The sequence below is a fragment of the Eubalaena glacialis genome, chromosome 7 (assembly GCF_028564815.1).
Source record: "Eubalaena glacialis isolate mEubGla1 chromosome 7, mEubGla1.1.hap2.+ XY, whole genome shotgun sequence".
NCBI lineage: Eukaryota > Metazoa > Chordata > Mammalia > Artiodactyla > Balaenidae > Eubalaena > Eubalaena glacialis.
Window position 1 is genome coordinate 108,689,501 of NC_083722.1, and position 23,893 is coordinate 108,713,393.

The 23,893-nt window shown below is 38.5% G+C and overlaps 1 protein-coding gene across 2 annotated transcripts in view; it reads right to left on the reverse strand.

The window, feature by feature from the left end:
- TMCC1 (transmembrane and coiled-coil domain family 1) overlaps positions 1–22,949 on the reverse strand; it is a 169,540-nt gene extending 146,591 nt beyond the window's left edge. For both annotated transcript variants that reach the window (XM_061197311.1, XM_061197310.1), the window contains exon 1: positions 22,259–22,949. In XM_061197311.1, the coding sequence (XP_061053294.1) occupies positions 22,259–22,834 (576 nt within the window). In that variant the 5' untranslated portion in view covers positions 22,835–22,949. The remainder of the gene's footprint in view (positions 1–22,258) is intronic.
- Between the last annotated feature and the right edge of the window lie 944 nt (positions 22,950–23,893).

Below are 23,893 nucleotides of genomic sequence, written 5' to 3' on the forward strand. Positions count from 1 at the left end.
CTGTATTGGTTTTCATTTAAAAACTACAATTTTCAACTGTTTTTTAGGAAAACAGACATTATTTTACTAGTTCTCCCAAGCATATCTTTGGGTTTTAAATTTTGTTTGTCTTTAATTATTTTAAATTCTAACATTGTCATTAAATTCTACCTACTCTACCATTGTCTATTCCATTTCCATAGTTATAAATTCAGTTCAGTATTTTAAAAGAGCACCTACCACTACACGATAATCACTACTCAATCCAGCCCATATCCTAACGATTCCCTGTACTAGTTACTTCTCAAGGTATAATCCCCTCATTATTAATGGCCTGTCAGTAGGAGTCATCCCCTCACTTCCACCTACTTCTCCTGGTCTACGGGCACCACCTTGTGGTCAGCAACAGGAATTACCCTTCCCATCATCTCATTTCTTCCCCCCGTGGGAGAACATCACACCTGGGCTTTCTGGTTTTGCTCGCAGCTCAATTAATTCAATCTTACAAATCTCCTTTTCATTCGAACAGAGCAGAATGTCATCCTGGTGCAATTTACCACAGAGCACAGAGTTCCTTATTTATAAACGCTGGGTAATTCACAAATTCTAAGTCTACAAATTATTTGTTACTGAGTAAGAATGAGAAGGAATGGGTTTTTGAGAGGTAATTCAAAGATGAACTCGAGACAGCAGCGGGTGCCAAACTCTGCATGCCTTTTCCAGTGTTGGCCTCAGCTGGGAAGCCCTTCCGGGCCTGCGTGGGCCCGACTCCACCTTGTGGAGATACGAGCCGAGGGGAAAGAAGTCTGAAGCTCCTGCTGCTCCTGCTGCTCCTGAGGTGCCAGCCCGGAGGCCATGTGAGCAGCCGGGGCGGTGCTGCATGGGACCTCCAGTACAGGAGAAAGGTGACAGGTGGTGCCTTTCCCTTGAGCCCTGCCCACAACTATGTAGTCCCACTGCATGGAAAATCCACACGTAGGCCTGGAAACCATGATTCTATCAAAGGTAGTTCAGACTATTCAGTGTGAAATCATCCCAACATTTTGGGCTCCTAGCTACCACAAAGTGGGAATTACAACAGGAAGAGTAATCCTACCTCTCTCCTTCTACCTTACCTGCCTGCCTCAACCCTTTCCTCTTTTCTCTAATTTCCAGATTCAGCCAGGCATTACGAAAAAATTCCCTTTCTTGAGAGAAATGTGCTCTCATGCACCTCAGGAGATTTGTCTGTGGCCTATGGTTTTAAATAGCCCATTTATTTCCCAGTGGGTAGAAACTCAATTTTATGGATCTTCAAACAGATGTAATAGCCATCATGAATAATAAAATTAAATATTAAAGTGGCAAAAAAAAAATCCCTCTCTGTCCAAACTGAAAGCAGCCCACAAAACTTCCCTAACTGCAGCCTAATAAAGGTATATTACTTTTTCTAAATTCATCTATAAACAGGAAAGTGATACAGTGAGCTCTGAAGTGATCCTAACCTTTAAATAGAGAACCAGGATCACTAACCTCAAAGTTTCCCTTCACACTTGAATGTTGTCTTAGAAGTTGGTGCATGCTTATAATACAAGGCAGTAACTTCTTAGCTGAGCTCCCTGATACCTCAGCTTTTTTTTTTCTTATTTCATTCCACCTTGAACATAACTATTTAAAAAAATCGAATATGATATTTTCAACACGCAACCCCCCTTTCAAAAATATATAATGAGGGGTCCCTATATCCAATCACATCATCAAAATTATTGTTTCACATTCATTATGCTAAATCAAAGACCTCTACCCTAAATTGAAATTTTAGAAATCAGCTATATATAATCATATGCTCTTCCAATCTTATCTCTCATTACTTCCTCTAATTTCTTACTGGTCCTCATACTGGTTAGGCCCTAGGGTTCTATGTGGGGTATAAATAAAAGATAATTAGCACATGGTCCTAGCTCTTGAGAGGCTCACAATTGGGGTTTCTTCTTCTTTTTCTTTTTTTTTTTTTTTGTAAAGGTCTCACATATTTATTACTGAGCCAAACACTAGTGCAGAAACACTGACACAAAGAGAAAAATCATTTTCCCAATAAAATACATCCAGCTGTTCTGATGGTAGTGATGTTTTCAGAGTGATATGGTAAGATGCAAGTGACCCTGACACAGCATAAATATGTGTGCCATCTCATGTGCGGGGCTCCTTACAGACCCAGCTTGGTTCTTCTCCTATGTCTTCTCTTGGAGACATACCTGATTTTATTACCAGCTTTCATTCGAATCCTTTGGGGAATGGGACGATTCTGCTTTTGTTTCTTGGCCAGGAATCACGTGACCCTGAAAGTCTGTGAGAAGACACGGCAAGGAGCAAATTCAACCGCACACAGGATGGCGGAGAAGAAAGAGGAATTGATTCTTCTTTTTTAAAGCATATCTCAGCTATTTTGAAACGTGAAATCTGCATGTATTGTGTTGTCTTACAATGGAGAAGATCTATACTGAGTGTGCTTCATACTCCTAAAACATCTCCAAGAAGCACATTCTCTATAAAGCCCCTGTCAACAACTTGACCCCATACTTATCTCTCCCTTCTAGGAACTTCTACTGTCCTTAATTTCAGTAACAGCTGATTATATAGTGTTCTCTAACAAAGCTTTTAACTGCTAAGAAAGGGTTATAATATGCTATAGATATTAGTAGCCTCAGCCCTCTAGGTGGCCAAGTAGAGCCTACAGTGATTGGATCAACCACCTCAGTTGTAAACATGTCATCACTTTATCCTGCTTCTAATTTTCAAATTAGAAGTAAATTTAAATATTATTTAGTACAATGACCTCATCTTGAAAATGAAGGAAATGAAACCTAGAGAATTTAATTTGTTTAAGGTCACGATGATATAAAAAAAACAGAAATAAGGCATTCTTAGAACCCAAAACTGTAGGCTCCTGACTTCTGGGCTTGATTATACCACATCACACTGCTTCTTTAATTGCCACTTACATAAATCTTGCTGTCCCAACAAGACTGTGAGGTCTCTGAAAATAAGGTTGTAACATGATTTATATGTAGCTCTCATCTCTCTCAAAGTGCCAATCTCCAACTGAGGAGTACTTAAGGGATAATTATTGGTGGGATAAAAGTATCTGTTGTAAAGAAAGGTCCCATTTAATAAAAAAGATAATTTTAATTTACATATTTAGAAATGTGTTTGAATAGTATAAACATTTGTGTGTATTCATATATGTACATAAATAGAAAATGAGAAAGAGGACAAATACACTTTAGAAGAGTGACCTGAAACTACACCTTAGACTAGGCAACTTGACATGACTATTCTAAAAGCTACATCTAAGCACAGTAAGCTTGTTAAAAACAAGACAACAGGCCCCAAATGGAGTCACTTATGCTAATCCTCACATCGTCAAACTGAGAACTAAATTACAGTTTTGTCTCTCCCAGAAATGGACTCAAACCAGCCAATCAGGAATTGCCTGATCAGCATTAGTTAGGTAACCCCTGCCATCCTCTACAGGGAAAGTAACCTAGCAATAAGCAATATACTTTTTTGCCTAGTATAACTTCCTTGTTCCTGCTCCCTTCGGCCTATAAAAGTCTTTCATTCTGTACAGCTCTTCAGAGTTCCTTCTATTTGCTTAGACTGAATGCTCTCCAATTCATGAATCGTTGAATAAAGTCAGTAAGATCCTTAAATTTGCTCAGTTGAACTTTGTTTTTTAACAAGATGAAAAGTACTAACACTTAAACCATACAACATAAGTTTAAATAATGCAAACAGACCAAATTCTCATTAGTAAGAACTATTCTAAGTATTGCTCCTCACCCATCTGGCACATGTAGACAGGAGGCTATGACTTACGGCCTTGATGTGCATTATCATTTTCTCCCCTTAACAATGCCCCCCAAAATCCAATTTCAGTAAAATTTCTTTATAGTACAGGCCTTTGGGACCTTCCCCTTTGCTCTTCCCTCTGCCTGGTCTGCTCTTTCCCTAGTTATCTCCTCACATCCTTCAGGTCTTTGCTCACGTATCAGTGAGGTCTTCCCCGATCACTCTGCTTAAAATTTCCTGCCCTAGAATTCTTTATCTTCTTTCGCAACTGTCATATTGTGCATTTTACTTATATGTTTTGTTTACCTCCTCTTAAACTTCACCAGGGCGAGTATTTTTGTCTGTTTTATTCACTCATATATTCTTAGCACCTAAAACTGTGGTAGGCAAAGTATGGGCCAAGGCCCAGATACTGTTCACCACAGTCAAACCCAGGCATGCCCATTCATTTACATATTATGGGTGACTGCTTTCATGCTACGACATGGTTGAGTAGTTGCAAGACAGACCATACGGTCGAAAATATTTAAATGACTGTTTACAGAAAAAGTCTGCAGATCCCTAACCTAAAATAATGCTAGGTCAAACACTCTATAAACAATACTGAACAAATGTATGAACAAACATACATAGGGGGGAAACATTTCTGATCCCATGGTATTTTATAAAAGATATAACACAAGAGCATCTAAACTGAGATATCACCATGAAAGCCTTTAGTATGCTTAACCAGGTTTGCACTTTCATGTATACAATTTTTCATATTCCACATCATAAACAAAGAAAAAAATGGGCAGGAGCACTGGAGATAGTTAAGTGACTTGCCTAAAATCACTTGCTAGTAAATGGCAAATCAAGGACAGAAGCTTTTTTTTTTTTTTTAACACTATTTTCCATTATAATCAAGCACATTTTAATCAATTATTTTACACTCTTCTATTTGAGAATGAGGTAAAAAATCTGGCTTTATAATGTTACAAGCAACCTGAGTGTTTAAAAGTTTGACTCATCATAAAACAACAATTACAATATACAAAAACTTGAGGGAACTGAACCAAATTAAACTACTCTGAATTAGCAGGCCTCCTTTCTCCTCTAACTCTACTGTCCATTTCTCCCCTGATGTCACCACGTTATCTTTAAACGTAACACTAGCCTAATACTGTGGCACATTTATATACAATTGACCCTTGAACAACATGGGTTTGAATTGCACAGGTCCACTTACATGTGGATTTTTTTCAATAAATATAGCACCTGTATTTTCATCTTACAGATCTTTAGCTAAGTGTGGGGGGAAAGTTTGTGTTTGATTAGAGATCACAATAGTGAATTCAAAAGAATTAGGGTTTGAGTCCGGATTCTATCCAAACCAAACTGTTTCAGCTTCCTGTCCTTGGGTGAGTAATTTATCAACTCCTTTGGGGGTTTTTTGGGGTTTTTTGTTTTGTTTTGGTTTTTTAGGCAGTTCTACACTTTACAAATCGTTTTCCCTCCCTCAAATTCTTTTCCCAATCAGGTTGCCACACAAAACTGAGCAGAATTCCCCGTGCTACACAGTAGGTCCCCGTCGGTCATCCATTCCAGACATAGCACTGTGAACATGTTAATCCCAAACTCCCCAACTATCCCTCCGCCCCACCCTTCCCTCCCTCCCAACCATAAGTTCGTTCTATATCAATTGCTTTGTTTTTGATGCAGAGATGGCAATATGTGGATTTTCAACTGGGTGGGGGATTGGCACCCTGAACTCCCACTTTGTTCAAGGGTCAACTGTACTACTCTGAAATTTCAAAGCATTTACTTAAATAATCTCAATTTACACCATGAAATGTATACTTGACTTCTGAACGACTACGAATCTTACCATTGCTTCAAAACATGACCTATCTCTAACCTACTGTCGTGAAAACATGTATTCAATTGCCAACTCCTTAAATTTTGATTCTTTCATTGGGCCTCTGCTGCAATAATTTAGTAGTTTTTCTAAAATGTTTTATGATGTTGCATAAAATCTACATCAAAGCTCATTATTCTTTTCTTCATAGAGAATCCCTTTCTTGACATACTGCTAATTAACTGCACTTGCCTTCCAGGGACATACTATTGGGACTTTCAAAATCTTTCAAACTGACCACTGTTATTCTCTTGCTTTGATCTCTATGACTGCTCTATTTAAGGCAGCTAAGACCCTGCTTTCAGTATCATCCTTTCTTGCCTAGATTCTACAACAGACTCCTAACAGGTCCTCTGAGTATCCACCCTCGACCCCTACAGTCTATTCACACAGCAGCCAGTGATCCTTTTTAAAAAGTAAGTCATTTTTTTTTTTTAGATTCCATATATATGTGTTAGCATACGGTATTTGTTTTTCTCTTTCTGACTTACTTCACTCTGTAGGACAGACTCTAGGTCCATCCACCTCACTACAAATAACTCAATTTCATTTCTTTTTATGGCTGAGTAATATTCCATTGTATATATGTGCCACATCTTCTTTATCCATTCATCTGTCGATGGACACTTAGGTTGCTTCCATGTCCTGGCTATTGTAAACAGTGCTGCAATGAACATTGTGGTACATGACTCTTTTTGAGTTATGGTTTTCTCAGGGTATATGCCCAGTAGTGGGATTGCTGGGTCCTATGGTAGTTCTATTTTTAGTTTTTTAAGGAACCTCCATACTGTTCTCCATATCAATTTACATTCCCACCAACAGTGCAAGAGGGTTCCCTTTTCTCCACACCCTCACCAGCATTTATTGTTTGTCGATTTTTTGATGATGGCCATTCTGACTGGTGTGAAGTGATACCTCATTGTAGTTTTGATTTGCGTTTCTCTAATGATTAGTGATGTTGAGCATTCTTTCATGTGTTTGTTGGCAATCTGTTATGAAGAACCTAGGGGCAGGACAGGAATAAAGACGCAGACGTAGAGAATGGACTTGAGGACACCGGGAGGGGGAAGGGTAAGCTGGGACGAAGTGAGAGAGTGGCATGGACTTATATATACTACCAAATGTAAAATAGATAGCTAGTGGGAAGCAGCTGCATAGCACAGGGAGATCAGCTCAGTGCTTTGTGACCACCTAGAGGGGTGGGATAGGGAGGGTAGGAGAGAGATGCAAGAGGGAGGAGATATGGGGATATATGTATATGTATAGCTGATTCACTGTTATAAAGCAGAAACTAACACACCATTGTAAAGCAATTATACTCCAATAAAGATGTTTAAAAAAAAAAAAAAAAGGTAAGTCAGATCATATCACCCTTATGCTCAAAACCCTCCAATGGCTCCCTGTCTCATTCAGAGTACAGCCAAGGTCTTTACAATATCTGAGGCCCTACCCGATCTGGCTACCTGTGACCTCTCTGGCCCCATCTCTTACTACTGTCCCCTGCTCACTCAGCTTTTCCTCACTGGCCTCCTTGCTATTCCTTGGACATGTCAGGCAGGCTGGAGTAACTCCCACCCTGGAGTTACTTCATCTGCCTAAGTACTTATCCCCCAGAGGGCCAGCCTCGTGACTTAACTCCTTCATCTCAAGTCTTCACTCAAATGTTACCTTCTCAGAGAGGCTTACCCTTATCATCCTACTTTATACTGCAACTCAACTCCCCTCTATACACACTCCTGATCTCTTATCTTAGTCTAATTTTGTTCTTTTTTTCCGTAATACTTATCATCTTCCAACATAACATACCATTCATTTATTATATCTATTGTATGCTATCTCCTTCAATACAAAGTAAGCTCCATAAGGACAGAAATTTTTGCCTGTTTCATTTTTTGGTGTATTCTAACCACCTAGAACATTGCCTAGTGCATAGTATGTATTTAATAAGTATTGATGAATAACTGAATGAAAGCTTACTCCATTTCAGAAACTTATCCATGTACATTCTCAAACTCACTAATTAGACATCCTGTCTTGCTCCCTATCTCTATTTACTACTAATTCATCAAACAAATAATCCAAGGGCCAAAGTATTAGGCATGGGGAATTCAAATATGAATAAGACACACTCCTGCCCTTATGTAATTCTTCTCTCCACTCCCACCATCACTTCTTTGATCCAAACTACTGTCATCTCTCACCTGGACACGACAGCCTTCTGGCTCATCTACCTGCATTCCACCTGAACCCAGTCAATCCATTCTCCATGCTATAAGCATAGTGATATTTTCTAATCACAAAGTTGAAACTGCCCCCCCTTGCTTAACACATTTTTGACCAGAGATGTATTATGGCCCCAGGTGTTAGTTTCTGCAAAAATCGCCCAGTCAATAACGTGTTAAAATGCTTTGATGCTACTCATTCCTCTTAGGTAGAGAAAAACCCCTTAACACTCTCTGCAAACCTCTGTATGAACTGCTTCCTATCTCTCTCTCCAGACTTAACCACTGAGTGCGTCCATGTGCACACACACAGACGTACACACCTGCCATCCTATCCCTCATACTCAGTAAACTTCCTTCTATCTTAGCACCTTTGCACCTGCAGTTCTCACTCCATCACCTAATTACCCCAGATTATCCTATAGATCTCTGTCACTTCCTCATGGAAGTATACCCTGACTTCCTTAACTAGGTCAAATGTTCCAATAACAGGCTCTAGTAGCACTTGTCACAGTTGAAAATTTAGATTTGTTTGAATGATTTTTTTTTAGTTTAGTTTTGTCTGTTTGTTTGTTTTGGCCACACTGTACAGCATGCAGGATCTTACTTCCCCGACCAGGGATCGAACCCGCCCCCCCTGCAGTGGAAGCACGGAGTCTTAACCACTGGACCGCCAGGGAATTCGCCAAATGATTATTTAATATGTGTACCCATCTGATAATAAACTCCATGAGAGTAAGGCTCACATCTGTTTTTGTTTATCACAGTATCCACAGTGCCTAGAACATATCAATATATGTTTGCTGAATGAATGACTGAATGAAAGCATAAGCCAAAATATGGAAATACGAAAAACTTTAGAGGAAGAATAAAAAGTATGGGAAAGGAGTGCTACTTGCTGTATGAGCTGGGAGTGGTATGAGGTAAAGAAGTGCACATGGGCTAAATCATGGAAGGTCTTGCATGTCATTTCAAGGAACATATGCCTCAGGAAATGATGGAGCCAGTGAAGGGTTTTTAAGCAGTGGAAATGACAATGATTTGTTTTGATTTTAGACAGCTCTCACAAGCTGTGCGCAGCATGGAGAAAGGTTTTGAAAGGGCAATGAGATGAATGAAGGCCTAAACTAGGACACTGATTTAGGAATGGAGAATGGGGGCAACCTTGGGGATCATGTGATTAAAGAGTAGGAGGGGTCCAGATAACTCAAAGCTTGCCAACCTGGGTGACTGGTGGCTCCAGAAATTCAGATCCAGTAATTCTCAAACTCATGGGCTGACTGCACTAGAATCATCTGAGGCCTTGATTAAAAATATACGTTTCTATACTGAGCCTGCGCTCTAGAGCCCGCAAGCCACAACTACTGAGCCTGCATGCCACAACTGAGGCCCACAAGCCTAGAACCCATGCTCCGCAACAAGAGAAGCCACCGCAATGAGAAGCCCACGCACTGCAACGAAGAATAGCACTCCCTCGCCGCAACTAGAGAAAGCCCGCACGCAGCAATGAAGACCCAACACAGCCAAAAATAAATAAATAAATAAATTTATTTATTTTTTAAAAAAATACACATTTCTAGGCTCCATACCAGATCTTCTAAATCAGAAATTCTGGGAATGGGGCACGGCAATCTTATTTTCAACTAGTGTCCAAAGGAATTTTTACTGTATTCACTCAAGTTTTGAAACAACTGAGACAAAAAACACACTAGAAGGCAAAAAGGTTTATGAGAGATGATGATGATGAATTTAAATTTGTAAATGATGAGTTTGAACTGTCTATGCAGACAACTAACAGATAAATAACCAATTCTGAAGATCATATAGGATTGGTCAGGTTGGAGACCAAAATTTTGTGGAAGCATTTAAGTTCACAAAGGAGTAAAAAGACTGGTACAGGCTATGGTTAAAACTTAGAAGGACACAACACTTAAGATGTAGACAGAGAAGAGGATTTGCTCATTAGTTAGCAAATACCCTAAAATGCTATTTCTGCAGGAGGTGTTTGTGTGTAAAATGTTGTCCTTTTAGGTGCTCGGAGGGATACAAAGCTAAGACCTGGCGCCTGTCTTGCAAGCCCTGTGGACACTAGGCATTCTCTCAACATATCATCCAAAATGTCACAGGCCTTATTGTTCAAGTCCATAATATACCTTGAAAGACTGTAAGTTTACTAAGAAAACACTAGTTTTATTCCAAAACGTCTTTAACGTAGAGGATATCCTTACTCCCTATTATCCACAACAAAATCCTGTTGCCCTTCATTCAAAGCTTTCCCAGATTCCTCTGACCAATGCCCAATACATAAAAATGGAGAGAGAGTTTGGTATGATAAAAGAGTTTTCGAATCAGATAGTGTCTAGCACACAGCAGTTACTAAAACATATCTAATCAAAATATAAATGGCCTAGACTTATTATTTTAGTTCTGAAACACTCTAGTTGGAAATATGCTAGCTGTGAACTCATGGCATACTTAACTGTTCTATGCCTCTGTTATTTCATCAACAAAAAAGGGAAAATACAAAAGAGAGGGCTGTTTTAGAATTAATGAGAAAATTACATAACTAGTGTAAACACACTGTCTGCCACATAATAAGCACAAGACGAATGGTAGCCTATCACTATCACTACCACTAGGTACTCCTAAATATCTCTTGATTAATATTTCATATAGTTTTACATAAAGGAAATTATATTGAAAATTTAAATATATTCATTTCTCCATCTCCAACTGAATATCTAAAAATGGTTAACACAAATTATGGCATTACAACAAAATATGTTATTATGCAGTCAGTAAAAATCTATAAAGAATATTTATAAGTATCTAAAAATGCTCATGATAGAACTTTAATCAAAAATAATAGAAAAACAAAAAACAAAAAAAACTGTGCATTTAATAAGATTCTGGTTTTATCTTAAAATGTTAATCTTAATAAAACTAAATAAATTTAAATTTTCTTCTATATGTTTTTCATATGTAAGTAATATATTGAGAAAAAACACCAAAATATTGGCAATAGTTTTTTTCTTCTTTTATTTTTCTGTATTTTCAAAGTTTTCTACACTGGGCATATTTCTTTCGAATTCAAAAAAATTAACTTTTTAACTTTCAAATCACAAAGCACTTATAGATAAAACTGCTCATGACTATATCAATCTGCCTTTGTGAATTTAAAGATGATCCTTTAAATAATGTAATTTGACCAAGTATATATAAGTACTGTAGCAGACTGAATTTGTCAATAAGATTTTTCTGTGAGAAAAAGATTGACATTAGTAAACCTGAAAAGAAAGGGAATACAGAACCTTTGTATTCAACATGTCATGACTGTTCCAACCAGGTCCCATTTCCAATATTAGGTCAAAGCCATGGTCTGCACATATTAGCCACAAATAAATACTTGCCAAATCTGATTTTTTTTTTTTTAAAAAAGGAATCGAGCTTAAAGGCCAAGAATCTAATTTTAAAACTAGACTGGTTATGTGGCAGATGGCTAAGGCAAAAGCAGGTAGCTTTCAAGCACAATGGATACACTTGAAAATCAACTCAACATTTGTCTTCGGGTTGTGTGTGCACATGGTTACATGCATGTGCAAGTCTATAAGAATGATATTAACTCCATGGGACAGAAACATCAGTGTACTTAAATGTTTATAACCAGTACTGAAACATTTTCATACTCAGAACTTTGAGTCAAGAGAGAAAAAAAAAGATATAAAAATAGAGGAGCCAATATTTAGAATTCGAAATGATCAATCTCACATACTAAGATACAGCAGAGTAGAAGTTATCCAGACTAATCTCTACTTAACCAACTTGTCATATTATTCTTAAACTCTCTGTTTTCTTCAAAAGACATGTGGACTTTATGCCTTCATGAGAATCAATGTTCATGGCTAGTACTTCCATACATATCTTGCTCCCATATCAGTTTCTTACACTCATTATAATAGTTTAACTAAATACTAAATAAACCAATCAGATATGAGTAGAAAAAGGGCTGTTGTTTCTATGAAAACTAAGTAAAGCACTTTAAGACTCAATACAGGTAAGCTGCTTTTAAAAAAATGAATTTAAGGTGGGCAAGATATTTCAAGAGATTATTAAAACCTAAGATTCGGACCCCAACTGCTTCACAAGTGTCATTAAGTTATCACTCCACTTTATAAAAAGTAAAACTAAAAATTACAGTCTATACAATGAGTACAAGAAAGGAACAGAAGTCCAATAGTAGATTTATGTTTTTAAAACGTTATGCTCTTTGACATCAGTCTTAGCAGTATTTTTTTTGGATCTGTCTCCTCTGGCAAGGGCAATGAAAGCAAAAATAAACAAATGGTACTACATCAAACTCAAAAGCTTTTGCACAGTGAAGGAAACCATCAACAAAACGAAAAGACAATCTACTGAATGGAAATATATATTTGCAAACGATATATCCAATAAGGGGTTAATATCCAAAATATATAAAGAACTCACGCAACTCAATATCAAAGAACCAAACAATCCAATTAAAAAAATGGGCAGAGGACCTGAAAAGACATTTTTCCAAGGAAGACATACAGATGGGTCAATAGATACATGAAAAGATGCTCAACATCACGAATCATCAGGGAAATGCAAATCAAAACCACAATGAGATATCATCTCACACTTCTCAGAATGGCTATCATCAAAAAGACAACAAATAACAAGTGTTGGCGAGGATGTGGAGAAAGGGGAACCTTCATGCACTATTGGTGGGAATGGAAATTGGTGCAACCACCATGGAAAACAGTATGGGGGTTCCTCAAAAAAAATAAAAATTGAACTACCATACAATCCAGCAATTCCACTTCTAGGTATTTATTCAAAGAAAATGAAAACACTAATTTGAAAAGATATATGCACCCCTACGCTCACTGCAGCATTATTTACAATAGGCAAGATATGGAAGCAATCTAAGTGTCCACTGATAGATAAATGGATAAAGAAGATATATACACAATGGTATATTACTCAGCCATAAAAAAGAATGAAACCCTGCCATTTGCAACAACATGGATGGACCTAGAGGCTATTATGCTAAGTGAAATAAGTCAGAGAAAGACAAATACCATGTGAGTTCACTTATATGTGGAACCTAAAAAACAAGACAGAGAGTCCCATAGATAGAGAAAACAAACTGGTGGCTGCCAGAGGAGAGAAGGGTGGGGAGGCGGGCAAAATGGGTGAAGAAGATGTAATGTACAGCATAGGAAATATAGTTAATAACATTGTAATAACTTTGTATGGTGCCAGGTGGTTACTTAACTTATTGTGGTTGATCAATTCATAATGTATGTGAATGTCAAATCACAGTGTTGTACACCTGAAACGAATATAATATTGTTTGTCAACTATAGTTCAATTTAAAAAGGAAAATAAAATGTAAGACAACCTTAGTTTTAAGTTAAAATAAAATATTCAAATATACTTCAATAAAATTTTTAAAATAAGGGAATTCCCTGGTAGTCCAGTGGTTAGGACTTGGTGCTTTCATTGCCGGGGCCCGGGTTCAACCCCTCGTCAGGGAACTAAGAGCCCACAAGCCACGCAGTGCAGCCAAAAAAAATTTAAATTAAATTAAAAAATAAAAATAAAATAAAATATTCAAAGTACGTACCTTTTTAAATAATTTTTTTGATAATAAAAACTTTTACTGACTGTCTGTAAGACCTATATCCAAAAGTTCATAGCAGTTTATTTCATTACAGCCAGAAAACGGAAATGATCCAAATGTCCATCAGCTGGTGAATGGATAAACAAATAGATACACAATGGAATACTATTCAGCAATAAAAAGATGCAAGAACATAGCTGAAACTCCAAAGCATTATGCCAAGTGAAAGAAGCCAAACACAAAAGACTATGCACTGTATGATCCCATTTACATTAAATTCTAGAAAAGGCAAAACAATAGTGATAGAAAGCAAATCAGTGGTTGCCAGGGGCCAAGGGTTGGTTAGACAACAGAGGACTTACAGCAAAGGAGCATAAGAAATCATCCTGGGGTGACGGAGATGTTCTATACCATGATTGCTGTTACATGACTATTCACTTCTCAAAACTAATCAAACTGCGCACTTAAAATTACTGGGTTTTATTGAAGTATATGTCAGTAAAGTTGACAAAGAACATTAAAAAAAACAATTTTATGAAAAAAGATTCTCCCTTGGCTTTGTTTCTATGAAGTTTTCAAAACAATATAAATGCATACAATAAGCTTTACTTATGCTCTTTCATTATAACATAAAAGTCTGTAATCCTAGGATCACTACCAATAAATTTCTTAATGTTCTCTGGTACAGATTAAGACAAATTATACAATTACATTGTTAGTTTGTATTGCCAAGTAGATTGCATAATTGACGATCAAATGTCCTTTTTACTTGAATTATAGCATAAATATATGCTACTTTTCCTCATTAATACTTTTAATCTTAATGAAGTGAATCATTATTCTGATGATTCTGTTATTCTGGTGGATCTGTTTTTCTGACACGTTTAACTTCTTAAAGTGATTTACTGTCCACTATCTGTTTGTTTCTTTTTAGTGTCTTTTTTATTTTATTTATTTATTTATTAAATTTATTTTATTTATTTATTTTTGGCTTGTTGGGTCTTCGTTGCTGCATGCGGGCTTTCTCTAGCTGCGGAGAGTGGGGGCTACTCTTCGTTGTGGTGCGCGGGCTTCTCATTGCGGTGGCTTCTCTTGCTGCGGAGCACGGCTCTAGGCATGTGGGCTTCAGTAGTTGCGGCACACGAGCTCAGTTGCTGTGGCTCGCGGGCTTCTCACTGTGGTGGCTTCTCTTGTTGCGGAGCATGGGCTCTAGGCGTGTGGGCTTCAGTAGTTGCGGCACACGGGCTCAGTAGTTGTGGCTCGCGGGCTCTAGAGCAAAGGCTCAGTAGTTATGGCGCACAGGCTTAGTTGCTCCGCAGCATGTGGGATCTTCCCGGACCAGGGCTCGAACCTGTGTGCCCTGCATTGGCAGGCGGATTCTCAACCACTGTGTCACCAGGGAAGCCGCTAGTGTCTTCTTTAGATAGGAGAGGTTTAAAGGTCCTAGACTCAATATTTAGATTTCTAGGCTAAATATGCTGTAAAATAAACTTACTAGTGCCAGAAGCAGACACAGAATGAAAGTGATTTACTATCATAAAAGCCCTAAGGAATACATAAAAGTAAAGCCAAAAGATAGCAAGATGGTGACACTAAGGGACAGACCTCACCCACAAATGTGCTCTGTTTTGGCTTGCACAGTATGTTAAAAATCAAGAGATTATTCATTTAACTTTCTAGCTCTCTTGAAAATTCAGAAGCCCTGGCAAGACTGGGCTCACAGTCCTAAATTAAAACAATCAGCTAAAGCTAAGAAGACACTATCCCTTTAGACAGGACACATACTCTTTTTTTTTTTTTTTTTTTGGCTGCGTTGGGTCTTCGTTGCTGCATGTGGGCTTTCTCTAGTTGTGGCGAGCGGGGGCTACTCTTTGTTCCGGAGCGCGGGCTTCTCATTACAGTGGCTTCTCTTGTTGGGGAGCACGGGCTCTAGGTGCACGGGCTTCAGTAGTTGTAGCACATGGGCTCAGTAGTTGTGACTCGTGGGCTCTAGAGCACAGGCTCAGTAGCTGTGGCGCACGGGCTTAGTTGCTCCGCGGCATGTGGGATCTTCCCGGACCAGGGCTCGAACCTGTGTCCCCTGCATTGGCAGGCAGATTCTCAACCACTGAGCCACCAGGGAAGTCCCATAGACAGGGCACATACTCTTTCTTCAGTCCATCCAAGCCTCTAACACTTGAGTTCACTCATTGTCACTACGTACCTAGCTACATGTATCTGAGTTTTCAAACCCTAGTTTGAAACAGTTTGAGATTAGTGCCTCAATTAACCATAACTGAGAGATGAAGTTAGAGTTATATGAATGGAGTTCCCCCTAAATTTGTTATGCTTAGCTCTCCTTCCAGGCAGACCAAAAAAAACTGTTCATTAAAAGTAAATGGGGGACTTCCCTGGTGGCACAGTGGTTGAGAATCTGCCTGCCAACGCAGGGGACACGGGTTTGAGCCCTGGTCTGGGAAGATCCCACATGCCGCAGAGCGACTAGGCCCGTGAGCCACAACTGCTGAGCCTGCGCGTCTGGAGCCTGTGCTCCGCAACAAGAGAGGCCGCGATAGTGAGAGGCCCGCGCACCGCGATGAAGAGTGGCCCCCACTTGCCGCAACTAGAGAAAGCCCTTGCACAGAAACGAAGACCCAACACAGCCGTAAATAAATAAATAAATAAAATAAAATAAAATAATTAAAAAAAAAAAAGTAAATGGGGCTTCCCTGGTGGCGCAGTGGTTGGGAATCTGCCTGCCAATGCAGGGCACACGGGTTCGAGCCCTGGTCTGGGAAGATCCCGCATGCCGCGGAGCGACTGGGCCCGTGAGCCATAATTGCTGAGCCTGCGCGTCGGGAGCCTGTGCTCCGCAACAGGAGGGGCCGCGATGGTGAGAGGCCCGCGCACCGCGATGGGGAGTGGCCCCCGCTTGCCACAACTGGAGGAGGGCCCTCGCACAGAAATGAAGACCCAACACAGCCATAAATAAATAAATAAATACATAAAAATTAAAAAAAAAAAAAAAAAAAGCAAATGATAAGAGTCCCTCCCATCAAGAAACTTACACAAGCCTCTTAGATAGCCTCATCCACCAGAGGGCAGACAGCAGAAGCAAGAAGAACTACAATCCCGCAGCCTGTGAAACAAAAACCACATTCACAGAAAGATAGACAAGATGAAAAGGCAGAGGGTTATGTACCAGATGAAGGAGCAAGATAAAACCCCAGAAAAACAACTAAATGAAGTGGAGATAGGCAACCTTCCAGAAAAAGAATTCAGAATAATGACAGTGAAGATGATCCAGGACCTCGGAAAAAGAATGGAGGCAAAGATGGAGAAGATGCAAGAAATGTTTAACAAAGACCTAGAAGAATTAAAGAACAAACAAACAGAGATGAATAATACAATAACTGAAATGAAAACTATACTAGAAGGAATCAATAGCAGAATAACTGAGGCAGAAGAACGGATAAGTGACCTGGAAGACAGAATGGTGGAATTCATTGCTGTGGAACAGAATAAAGAAAAAAGAATGAGAAGAAATGAAGACAGCCTAAGAGACCTCTGGGACAACATTAAACACAACAACATTTGCATTATAGGGGTCCCAGAAGGAGAAGAGAGAGAGAAAGGACCAGAGAAAATATTTGAAGAGATTATAGTCGAAAACTTCCCTAACATGGGAAAGGAAATAGCCACCCAAGGCCAGGAAGCGCAGCAAGTCCCATACAGGATAAACCCAAGGAGAAACATGCCGAGACACATAGTAATCAAACTGGCAAAAATTAAAGACAAGAAAAATTACTGAAAGCAGCAAGGGAAAAACGACAAAAAACATACAAGGGAACTCCCATAAGGTTAACAGCTGATTTCTCAGCAGAAACTCTACATGCCAGAAGGGAGTGGCATGATATACTTAAAGTGATGAAAGGGAAGAACCTACAACCAAGATTACTCTACCCGGGAAGGATCTCATTCAGATTCGATGGAGAAATCAAAAGCTTTACAGACAAGCAAAAGCTAAGAGAATTCAGCACCACCAAACCAGCTCTACAACAAATGCTAAAGGAACTTCTCTAAGTGGGAAACACAAGAGAAGAAAAGGACCTACAAAAACAAACCCAAAACAATTAAGAAAATGGTCATAGGAACATACATATCAATAATTACCCTAAACGTGAATGGATTAAATGCTCCAACCAAAAGACACAGGCTTGCTGAATGGATACAAAAACAAGACCCATATATATGCTGTCTACAAGAGACCCACTTCACCTAGGGACACATACAGACTGAAAGTGAGGGGATGGAAAAAGATATTCCATGCAAATGGAAATCAAAACAAAGCTGGAGTAGCAATACTCATATCAGATAAAATAGATTTTAAAATAAAGAATGTTACAAGAGACAAGGATGGACACTACATAATGATCAGGGGATCAATCCAAGAAGAAGATATAACAATTATAAATATATATACACCCAACACAGGAGCACCTCAATACACAGGGCAGCTGCTAACAGTTACAAAGAGGAAATCGACAGTAACACAGTAATAGTGGGGGACTTTAACACCTCACTTACACCAATGGACCGATCATCCAAAAAGAAAATAAATAAGGAAACAGAAGCTTTAAATGACACAATAGACCAGATAGATTTAATTGATATTTATAGGACATTCCATCCAAAAACAGCAGATTACACTTTCTTCTCAAGTGCGCACGGAACATTCTCCAGGATCGATCACATCTTGGGTCACAAATCAAGCCTCAGTAAATTTAAGAAAACTGAAATAATATCAAGCATCTTTTCTGACCACAACACTATGAGATTAGAAATGAATTACAGGGAAAAAAACGTAAAAAACACAAACACATGGAGGCTAAACAATACGTTACTAAATAACCAAGAGATCACTGAAGAAATCAAAGAGGAAATCAAAAAATACCTAGAGACAAATGACAATGAAAACACGATGATCCAAAACCTATGGGATGCAGCAAAAGCACTTCTAACAGGGAAGTTTACAGCTATACAAGCCTACCTCAAGAAACAAGAAAAATCTCAATTAAACAATCTAACCTTACACCTAAAGGAACTAGAGAAAGAAGAACAAACAAAACCCACAGTTAGCAGAAGGAAAGAAATCATAAAGATCAGAGTAAAAATAAATGAAATAGAAACAAAGAAAACAATAGCAAAGATCAATAAAACTAAAAGCTGGTTCTTTGAGAAGATAAACAAAATTGATAAACCATTAGCCAGACTCATCAAGAAAAAGAGGGAGAGGACTCAAATCAATAAAATTAGAAATGAAAAAGGAGAAGTTACAACACACAGCAGAAATACAAAGCATCCTAAGAGACTACTACAAGCAACTCTATGCCAATAAAATGGACAAGCTGGAAGAAATGGACAAATTCTTAGAAAGGTATAACCTTCCAAGACTGAACCAGGAAGAAATAGAAAATATGAACAGACCAATCACAAGGAAGGATATTGAAACTGTGATTAAACATCTTCCAACAAACAAAAGTCCAGGACCAGATGGCTTCACAGGTGAATTCTATCAAACATTTAGAGAAGAGCTAACACCCAATCTTCTCAAACTCTTTCAAAAAATTGCAGAGGAAGGAACACTCCCAAACTCATTCTATGAGGCCACCATCACCCTGATACCAAAACCAGACAAAGATACTACAAAAAAAATTACAGACCAATATCATGGGTGAATACAGATGCAAAAATCCTCAACAAAATACTAGCAAACAGAATCCAACAACACATTAAAAGGATCATACACCATTATCAAGCGGGATTTATCCCAGGGATGCAAGGATTCTTCAATATACGCAAATCAATCAATGTGATACACCATAATAACAAATTGAAGAATAAAAACCATATGATCATCTCAATAGATGCAGAAAAAGCTTTTGATAATATTCAACACCCACTTATGATAAAAACTCTCCAGAAAGTGGGCACAGAGGGAACCTACCTCAACATAATAAAGGCCATACACGACAAACCCACAGCAAATGTCTTTCTCAATGGTGAAAAACTGAAAGCATTTCCTCTAAGATCAGGAACAAGACAAGGATGTCCACTCTCACCACTATTATTCAACATAGTTTTGGAAGTCCTAGCCACAGCAATCAGAGAAGAAAAAATAAAAGGAATACAAATTGGAAAAGAAGAAGTAAAACTGTCACTGTTTGCAGATGACATGATACTATACATAGAGAATCCGAAAAATGCCACCAGAAAACTACTAGAGCTAATCAATGAATTTGGTAAAGTTGCAGGATACAAAATTAATGCACAGAAATCTCTTGCATTCCTAGACACTAATGATGAAAAATCTGAAAGAGAAATTAAGGAAACACTCTCATTTACCACTGCAACAAAAAGAATAAAATACCTAGGAATAAACCTACCTAGGGAGACAAAAGACTTCTATGCAGAAAACTATAAGACACTGATGAAAGAAATTAAAGATGATACCAACAGAGGGAGAGATATACCATGTTCTTGGATTGGAAGAATCAATATTGTGAAAATGACCCTACTACCCAAAGCAATCTACAGATTCAATGCAATCCCTATCAAATCACCAATGGCATTTTTTACGGAACTAGAACAAAAAATCTTAAAATTTGTATGGAGACACAAAAGACCCCGAATAGCCAAAGAAGTCTTGAGGGAAAAAAACGGAGCTGGAGGAATCAGACTCCCTGACTTCAGACTATAGTATAAAGCTACAGTAATCAAGACAATATGGTACTGGCACAAAAACAGAAACATAGATCAATGGAACAGGATAGAAAGCCCAGAGATAAACCCACACACACCTATGGTCAACTAATCTATGACAAAGGAGGCAAGGAGATACAATGGAGAAAAGACAGTCTCTTCAATAAGTGGTGCTGGGAAAACTGGACAGCTACATGTAAAAGAATGAAATTAGAACACGCCCTAACACCATACACAAAAATAAACTCAAAATGGATTAGAGACCTAAATGTAAGACCGGACACTATAAAACTCTTAGAGGAAAACATAGGAAGAACACTCTTAGACATAAATCACAGCAAGATCTTTTTTGATCCACCTCCTACAGTAATGGAAATAAAAACAAAAATAAACAAATGGGACCTAATGAAACTTCAAAGCTTTTGCACAGCAAAGGAAACCATAAACAAGACGAAAAGACAACCCTCAGAATGGGAGAAAATATTTGCAAACAAATCAACAGACAAAGGACTAATCTCCAAAATATATAAACAGCTCATGCAGTTCAATATTAAAAAAACAAACAACCCAATCCAAAAATGGGCAGAACACCTAAATAGACATTGCTCCAAAGAAGACATACAGATGGCCAAGAAGCACATGAAAAGCTGCTCAACATCACTAATTACTAGAGAAATGCAAATCAAAAATACAATGAGGTATCACCTCACACCAGTTAGAATGGGCATCATCAGAAAATCTACAAACAACAAATGCTGGAGAGGATGTGGAGAAAAGGGAACCCTCTTGCACTGTTGGTGGGAATGTAAATTAATACAGCCACTACGGAGAACAGTATGGAGGTTCTTTAAAAAACTAAAAATAGAACTACCATATGACCCAGCAATCCCACTACTGGGCATATACCCAGAGAAAACCATAATTCAAAAAGACACATGCACCCCAATGTTCACTGCAGCACTATTTACAATAGCCAGGTCATGGAAGCAACCTAAATGCCCATCGACAGATGAATGGATAAAGCTGTGGTACATATATACAATGGAATATTACTCAGCCATAAAAAGGAATGAAATTGGGTCATTTGTTGAGACGTGGATGGATCTAGAGACTGTCATACAGAGTGAAGTAAGTCAGAAAGAGAAAAACAAATACCGTATATTAACGCATGTAGGTGGAACCTAGAAAAATGGTACAGATGAGCCGGTTTGCAGGGCAGAAGTTGAGACACAGATGTAGAGAACAAACATATGGACACCAAGCGGGGAAAGCTGCGGGGGGGGTGGGGATGGTCGTGTGATGAATTGGGCGATTGGGATTGATGTGTATACACTGATGTGTATAAAATTGATGACTAATAAGAACCTGCTGTATAAAAAAAAATAAAATTCAAAAATTTAAAAAAAAAGAGTAAATGATAAGAATGCATACGTTCTACTGTAGAAAGCAAAATGTATACTGAATGCTGATAATGTGGTACAGTGTGTAATGAAATTATAAGCAATTTAGTATATTCCCATGCTAAGCACAAACCCAGATACCAGAACTTTATTCATTATCTTCACTAATATTAAGAAAGCCAGTTCATGTGTAAAACTAAAGCAACAAGAACAAACAAAGCATCTTTATTCCTCTGCCATAAAACTGAGCCTTTTAATATAATACATGAAGAGCACATGAAGTATACTGAAGGTTTTAGCAAAAGGATAAAATAAATAAAATATAGCAATATGTTAGGAAGCAAATAGGAATATAATTATAAGCATTCATTATTAGCTATACTGATTATTATTCAACTCACTTATTTAATGAAAAGGGAAACTATCTTTTGCCACAACTTTGAGGTACTTGATGAGATACCTCTTTTTAGTCACCAAAGCAAAGTTTGCAGAGTCCTAGATACAAAGAACAATAAGTTAACAGATAATCTAACAGACTTACCCGTTCTGCAGATGCCTCATCCCCTGGCAGACACGCAGCAGCAGCAGCAGCAGCAGCACAAGCTATTTCCATCACAGTGGAGCTGGTAGGAGCATCAGTAGTGGATGAAGATCTGGGTCGGCCGGACTGCATAACAGTTGCCATCTCCTGGCCAGACTTCCTGTTGATTTGGGGACTTCCCTTTGGGGCCTCTGGCTTGCCCCGCCTACTATGCAAGCTCGTCCCTCTCTTCATCTTGGGTGGCACTCGGATCTGCTGCAGGACACGATTCAGAGCTGTGGGGTGGGTGGGGACACCATCAATCTCAGCACACGCGTTCTGGCTTTCCAGATCCATTTCGGGTTCTGGATCTGCCTGAATTTGTTGCACATCATGTGGAGACACTGATGACCTCCTGCGCTGGTGCTGGAAGAGATGCTTCAAGCCTTGGCCAATCACATTAATGTTCTCCAAAGCATTGTGGGTCATTTTAGACAACTTTTGTTCTGATTCTGTCTGCTTTCTGGCCTCTGCATCTTGGGATTTGCCTCCAGGATCAGGGTCCTCAAATAACTGTTCACTGCCCGAAGGCTCCATCAGTAGACTTAATACGATTATTTGCAAACTCAAAAATTTTTAAACACACCAGGACTGTCAAATTAGGTAGGCATTGCTTCAACAGTAACTACACATGCAGCTTTGAGACGAAGGCTTCATGCCTATCTAATGTTAAAAAAAAAAAAAAAAAAAAAGAACCTCATATTATAAATCCATGCAGAAACTCCAGGGTTAAATCAAAGAAAAACATGCCACTAGCCAAACAACTAGGCATTATCATTAAACAATCTTTAATCAGAAGATTAAAAGATAGTTTTCCAGATAGTGGGTAATGACTATTTTCTAGAATAGGAGAAAAAGCTCACAAACAAGTACACGGGAAATGAAAAGAGCAACGTTTAAAAAAATCCCTACAAGTTTCAATATGAAGAAGAACTGAATAGTAGAGGAGTCATCTTGGAATGGAAACCATAATATTTGAGAGAACAGCCATTACTTGGGGAATAAGAGAGAACAGAGCACAGAGCATTCAATATATACAGTCTTGCTGAGGCAATTTAAATTATTCCTCTCATTCATAACCACAGTTAATTATCTGTAGGCTGAAGCTCAGTAGAGTAAATTCAAAGAATAATAGTGAGAAGTGAATATCCCAACCTAACTGTATGTGGATTTTAATGGAAAAGAGGAATTTCTGGTTAACTTTCATACTCATCAAGGTCACTGGCAACTAGAAGTTACAGGTTTGCACTTTTGAGAAGAAAATGGAAATTAAAATCTTATAAGTTGAATTCTCTGCTGAAGCCCAAATGACCTTTTGGCACCATATGAGTGAATGATCCAGAGAGAATCTGTCTTCAGAGAGACTAAAGCTTTGCTCAGTACCAGCTATCAAGAAAAGAGACTCAAAGAAATCCCTTTCTTTGAACAGTGTCAACCCTGACAGAGGCTTCTCATACACAGTCAGTCCTCCGTATCCACAGGTTCCACATCTGCAGATTTAACCAACCTCAGATGGAAAATATTGGGGGTGGGGGAGTTCCAGAATGTTCCAAAAAGCAGAACCTGAATTTGCCATGTGCCCAGCAACTATTTACA